General features: G+C 53.8%; 1 protein-coding gene across 1 annotated transcript in view; it reads right to left on the reverse strand.

The window, feature by feature from the left end:
- Positions 1-2,223: 2,223 nt before the first annotated feature.
- LOC127009878 (serine/threonine-protein kinase SIK1-like) overlaps positions 2,224-6,819 on the reverse strand; it is a 78,591-nt gene continuing 73,995 nt past the window's right edge. Inside the window, exons 7-9 of the mRNA XM_050883359.1 lie at positions 5,321-5,538; positions 3,274-5,040; positions 2,224-3,127 (exon numbers count right to left, since the gene is read on the reverse strand). Coding sequence (XP_050739316.1) covers positions 3,014-3,127; positions 3,274-5,040; positions 5,321-5,538 — 2,099 coding nt within the window. The 3' untranslated portion in view covers positions 2,224-3,013. The remainder of the gene's footprint in view (positions 3,128-3,273; positions 5,041-5,320; positions 5,539-6,819) is intronic.

Here is a 6,819-nt window from a genome sequence, read left to right on the forward strand (position 1 = left end):
TGTGTGTGTGTGTGTGTGTGTGTGTGTGTGTGTGTGTCCCCTTCATCGTCCTCACTTTATATAAACAATGAAAAAACAACAAGAAGTCATTATACAACTCGCCCCATTAACATTACCATCATAAATTATACCCTTTAAAAAATACAGTTCTCCGATAAAAAAATTCGCTGGAGTAGCGATTTTCCTTCGTTTATTTTGCCCCCCTTTCCCTCCCTCTCCCTTCAGTGCATGCGTGGTGGTCGAGAAGCGAGCGACGCCGCGAAACTCGAATGCGCGAAACGCGAATTAAGGAACTACTTTGCTTAACTACATACTCTTAATAGCCTTTCTGAGATTCATGAATGCCAATAATTAACAGTTTTATCTATTACAACATTTCTAATTCCTATATCACTGACTTAGGAGTGAACTAAAACTGTAATTATGGATTCATAGGCGTATCGCTTATCCGAGAATCGCGAACGTCAACTCAGCTCGCTTTCCGTTGCCCCTGTATTGTAGGCATGGCGGACGTAGCTTCCCCTTACCACCGTACGCGCTTTTACACATATTTGAGCTAACAGGGCTGCCTATCCGCTTCGTCAGGGTTACATTCAGACAAGAGTATTGAGAATTAGTGGTTGTAGTAGTAATAATAATCTTAATAGTAATAACAGTTGCAGTAGTTACTTTCTTCTTTCCCCGTCTTCATAGCGGTTTGAGACGGAAATCCTATAAAAAGTCTCCATCTTTTACCTTTTTATCTCTATATATTTCTTTGTTGCATAAGATCAGTTTAGTGGTGGACCCTCATCTCTTCTTCATCACAGGGGGGGAATAGGAGGAAGAGGAGAAACTATAGATGAACAATACTGGGTCCAATTGACTAGAAAATAACTCGTAAATGTAAGAGAGAGAGAGAGAGAGAGAGAGAGAGAGAGAGAGAGAGAGAGAGAGAGAGAGAGAGAGAGAGAGAGAGAGAGAGAGAGAGAGAGAGAGCATAATACACTTCTTTACACTTAACACTTCACCACGCTCGGAAATTTGTCATGAAGTTTTCTGAGATAAACTTTTAAATCAAAGGGACGAGAACAAGGAGGGGATGGGGGGATGGGGGCGGGGGATAAACGGGGTCATATGCTTTGTGTGTGTGTGTGTGGAGGGGAGGAAAAGGGGGCAGGGGTGTTGTGGTGATGATGATATTGATGACTGTGGTGGTGGTGGTGAAGGAAGTGATGAATTGAGGAACGGACTGACACGTTGCTGGAGGAGGAGGAGGAGGAGTGTCTATGGATGCTGTGGGATGAATGTATGAAAGGACGAATGATAACCTTGTATTCGTTTGTATGTGTGTGTGTATGTTTGTATGGGGAGCCTGAATAATGATCCTTGACGGTACATTGTGAAAATTTAACTATCATTATTATTTTGCATCTTTGGAACACTAAAAGAAGCGCACGCTTTATTTTTGCCGGCCAAGGACGAACTGCTATAGTCCCTCCTTCAGCCTTGTGGAAAGAAAACGAAGCGTGGCTCTCCTAGATATAGAAAACGGGGACTCGATTGCTAAATAGTATACACACTTGATAATCTGGCATTTCAAAACGAATAGGCATAATAATAATAATAATAATAATAATAATAATAATAATAATAATAATAATAATAAATGCAAGCCTCTTTTCATTAAAAGTTAAAGAGTAACAAAATCTGTAATCACACCCTTTTATCACGTATACACAAGGTGCTGAGTGATTGTCTAAGTCTTGTTTATACACCAATTCTACCCCGAGGTTGCCAGCTACAGGGTGAAACAGATGTAAAAAAATAAAAAAATAAAAATCTGCCAGGCTTACACTGAAAAAAAAAAGTCCTGGTGATTAAGTGATTAAAACATTCTCATTGGCCTCATACTTCTGGACCACGATATTGAGGCGTGTAAAAAATGCCAAACCATCAACGGAGGTCAAAACAAGAGAGACACGACCACTTGTAGGACGCCAAAAGGTCATATTTCTCTCTTATAGTCCAGCCAGTCTGAAATGGCAGCCGTGGCGCAGCGCCCCAGTCGCCCTGTTGACACTTTTCCAGCTGACCTCCCGCACCACGCGCTCCTTTCTCTTTTTCACTTGTACAAAAAAAAAAAAAAAAAATATATATATATATATATATAATATATATATATATATATATATATATATATATATATATATATATATATATATATATATATATATAACAAAGTTCTTCGTACTCACTAACAATGTGAATCATTCATAAAAACAAACAAAAAACTTTTTAAAGTTTTTTGTACAAGTGAAGAGAGAAAATAGTGTATAGGAGCACGCGAAGCGGGAGGTCATTTGGAAGCGTTGCAGAAGGGTGATGGGGGGGGGAGGGGGGGCTACGTTACGGGTGCCACTCTAGACTGGTCAGACTATACTCGTTCTGATGCCCCCTGATCATCCCCAGGCAAACAACAGGACCAATCCTCCCAGCCAGTCAGCACCCATTTAGCCCATGACGCCATTAGTAGGTATTCGATGTTCAGCAGCAGGGAGCCGCGGCCCTGGTAATGGCGCCAGGATGGGCGTGACGGGCTGGGCGTTGATGTGGCCGGGTGCCGGACTGGTGGTGTTGAGGTGGGTCTGAAATATGCTTCTAGTGGGTAATCCTGCGGTTTATAGTGAGGGTGTTTGTGGGGTGTGGGTTGTCGGGGAGGAGAGGGCGGGTGTCGAGGGGGAGTAGTGGGGAGCAGTTGGCGTGGGAAGGCATTGGGAAGCTTAGGTATTGACTAGATAGTTATCAGCCTCGGCTGGCAACAGACAGCCCAGCGGGTCACCACGGGGGGCGCCGCTATCCGCCAGTCACGTGACGGTGGCCGGCAGACTAACCGTTGAGAGGGCCGCGGGAAGGTCCAGTCCACGCACACGCCGTGGGGGTCGCGGCGGGACGGCAACACGCCTGCTCAGGTGTTCCGCCTCGCCGCCTGCTGGGGCCGGAGCGCCTCGTGCATGGTAGCGGCGCGGCGCCCTCACGTCTCCATGTGCTCCGGCATCTCCAGGATGGGACTCTCGCATACCGTCTGCGGCAGCAGCGCGCCGGGGCCAGACACGGGCTGCCACGGCGCCGCACCCACCGCGCCGCTCTGTGGGGGGAGGGGGCGTCAGTGTCGCGGAAGGGGGAGGGCAGAGACAGGACAGGGAGAGTGCAGCAGTGTTGGAGGGGGGGGGGGAGTGTATGTGCCTGTGGTACTGAGCTGCTGGGGTGTGGGGGTGAGGGTGTTGAACTCACCTGGTGCCAGGTGGTGGCGGGCCAGGACTGGAGCGGCGGCCACATTCGGGCGTCGCCGGGCTGGGCGGGCTGGGAGGGCTGCTGGGCCTCGCTGATTTGGCAGGCGGCGAAGGTGGAGGGCAGCATGTGCCACGTGGTGTCCGGCGCCCACGAGGTGAGGTGGCGCCAGGCGGGGCCGCCCTCCCACGCCTCGTCCTGGGCCTGCAGGTCATCGTGCTCGGCGATAGGCGGACAGGTCAGGTCAGCCTGCGTCAGCCCCGCCAGCAGGTGGGCGGCGCTCAGCTCGCTGGGCAGCGGCGGCAGCACCGGCTGCTGCTGCGCCAGCTTGTACGACGCCTGCCGCACCATCTGGCGCCGCGACAGGTCACATCCCACGGGGAAGGACTGGCGGGGGTACGCCGCTTGCTTCTGGAGGATCTGCCGCTTCTGCTGCAGGCGGTGCTGAAACAGTTGCTGCTGTAGGGGCTTGCTGAGGGAGATGTCGGCCTCCTTGGCGGGGTCCTTGACGTGTAGCAGCTTCTGCTGTGGTAGGCCCAGTGTGTCCGGCAGGGACACGCGCTGCCGCACCAGCGGGGCGCGGCTCAGCTCGTCGGAGCCGGCGTAGGAGTGCCGCCACTGCCGGTAATACTGCGCCTGCTGCAGCGGCGGCGGCGGCACGCGCGTCGTTGTCTCCTCGCTGCTGGTGACCGCCGCCGCCTGGTACAGCGAGGTGAGGGCCTGGTGCTCCTGCTGCACACTGTGGAGTTCCGTCAGGCCGCGCGCCTTCTCTGTCTCGAGTAGCCGCTGCCTGAAGGCGATGACGCCCTGTGTAACCAGCCCGTCAGACGCGCGTCGCCCCTCGCGGAAGTTGACAGGCGAGCGGGTGTGGGCGCGCTCCGGGACGTCGGCTGTGGGGTCCAGCTGCGTCTGGGGCTGCAGGGAGCGAGTGTTTGCGACGCCCTGCAGCATCGGGCGCGCCGTGAGCGAGGCGTGGGAGCAAGAGGAGAGGGAGGCGGCCAGGTCAGGCTCCAGCTGGGACTCGAAGCTCTCGAAGGTGGAGCCCGTGCTGGTGACGCTGCCCAGCGGGGAGTCCGTGCCCTGAGAGGCCTCCGAGGACTGCTGGGAGGCACTTTTGATGTTCTGCAGCAGGCAGGTGCCGCCGCGGGGGGGCACGCCGCCCAAGGAGCCACACTCGCTCTCCATATCAGCCTCGACGCCCTCGTCGATGGAGGTGGAGGGCCCGCCCTCGGTCTCCCGGAAACTCTTGCCCACCAGTGACATGTTGAGCACCGCGCCGCCCCCCGCCACTTGGTACGCCGCCGCCAGCTCCGTCTGGGAGTCCTGACTCGCTTCTCTGAAGGGCGGCGACACGTAGGGCGTGATGGTGGCGGCGCCGCACTCCGCCTCCGTGCCCTGCCCCACCAGGCCGCCGCGCATGCCCAGCTGGCTCAGATTTGATATAAAGGAGTGCGAGAGGGCGGTGGAGTGGTCCCCTGGCGTGGCCGGCAGCATCCTGCCGGTGTGGCCAAAGGTGCGGACCACCAGTGGGTCCTGCGGCGCCATCTCCCCCTGCGCCGTCATGAGGGGCGTGGGCGGCGAGGCCTTGCCGGGGGGCATGGCGGCACACATCTTCCTGACGGCGGCCTCGGCCACGCTGGAGGGCCGTCGCCGCTGGTGCTCCAGGCCGGAGTGTCGCTCGCCCTGCAGCGACGAGCGGTGCTGCTTGAGCCGCTCCAGCAGCAGCAGGTAGATGGCCGTGTAGTTGTCGTAGGCATCGTTCAGCAGCGCCTGGGGGAGGAGGGAGGGGGGGGGGTCAGTCAGTCTCCTACAGGGACCCAACACAGCCGCGTCCTCAATCACCCCCCGCACACCCCAGCCCCGCACTGTACAGCCAACACCCTTTGACACCCATCACCACCCCTCAACACCTTGACACTTCCTCCACCACCACCACCACCACCACCACCCAGCACCCGTGAACAACGCCCCGGAATGTTCACTTACAACTCCCCGCCACCCACCTTCCCAACTCACCCCCCCCCCCCCACCCATATACACACGCACGCACCTCCCTGGTCCTGGTCACGTCGATGCCCAGCTCCTGCATGACCCTGAGGACCTGCTCGTTGGGGTCGGTGGTCCGCTCCGCCCTGGCCACCTCGGGGGGCTCGGGGGCTGGGCTGGGGGGGTCCTCGCAGGTCATCCAGCGGTGCCGCCTGATCTGCTGCACCGTGTACCGCCGCGACGGGTCCAGCACCAGCATCTTGCGCACCAGCTGCTCGCAATCTGGGGAGTGGCGGAGGGCTGGCTGAGTGGCCTTAGGGAGGATGACTGGTGGCGGGGTGACTGGTAGGCTGGAGTGATTGGTTGCGTTATTGTTCAGGTGACTGGTTGACGGGTGATTGTTTGGCATGATTGGTATAGTAAATGTTTATGTGACTGGTTGACTGGCGATTAACTGTTTGAGAATGAGTGATTGTGTGGTATGATTGGTGTACCAACTGTTTAGGTGACTGGTTGATTGGCGATAAGTATCTATTTGGGAATGAATGATTCTTTGAGATGATCAGTTTGCTGTCTTAGTGAGTTGGTTGGCTGCCTGACCACTCGACTCATTACTGACTAATTGTTAACTCATTATTGACTTTTTTTTTTACAGTAAAGGAAGCAGCTCGAGGGCAAAAAAACATCTGAAAACAAAAAAGCCCGCCGAGCACTGCTCCTACAAAAGACAGTAGAGAAGAGTGGCCAAAAGAGAGGTCAGTATCGTGTGGAGAGGCGCCTTGATCCTCCTTTCGTGAAAGAGGTCAAGTCGTAGGCAGGAGGAAATACTGAGGAAAGTTGTTCCAGAGTTCACCAGTGAAGGGGATGAAAGAATGAAGATGCTGGTTAACTCTTGTATGAGGGATTTGGACAGTATAGGGGTGAGTTAGAGTAGAAAGTCGATTGCAGCGGGGCCGCAGGAGGGGTGGAGGCGTGCAGTTAGCAAGTTCAGAAGAGCAGTCGGCATGAAAATATTGATAGAAGATAGACAGTGTGGCAACATTGCGGCGGGATTTTAAAGGCAGAAGACTGCTAGTAAGAGGATGGTAGTAAGAGGATGGGAGTGGATGAGACGAAGAGCCTTTGATTGGGTAACTGGGAAGGTGGAATGATTAGCGTATTAATTGTTTAAGTGGTTGGTTGATTGGCGATTAGTGTTTTAAATGAGTGAGTGTTTCGTGTGCTCAGTTTGCTACATTGATAAGCTGACTGGCTGGCTGACTGACTGCTTGCTTCATGGCTTGACGAACTGATTAAACTATTGCATTGATTGACTAATTGAGTGACTGACTGATTGGTTTAGACTGGTGACTGATATATTTATTGCGTGGATGGGAAGTGAAGTGAAAGTGAGTGAGTGTGTGTGTGTGTGTGTGTGTGTGTGTGTGTGAGAGTGAGTTTTATGGCTAAGTGTTTTTATTACTACTACTACTACTACTACTACTACTACCACTACCACCATCACTACCACTACTTCTGCTGCAACTACTACAATCGTATGAGAGAGAGAGAGAGAGAGAGAGA

This window comes from Eriocheir sinensis, chromosome 42 (genome assembly GCF_024679095.1).
Source record: "Eriocheir sinensis breed Jianghai 21 chromosome 42, ASM2467909v1, whole genome shotgun sequence".
Taxonomy (NCBI): domain Eukaryota; kingdom Metazoa; phylum Arthropoda; class Malacostraca; order Decapoda; family Varunidae; genus Eriocheir; species Eriocheir sinensis.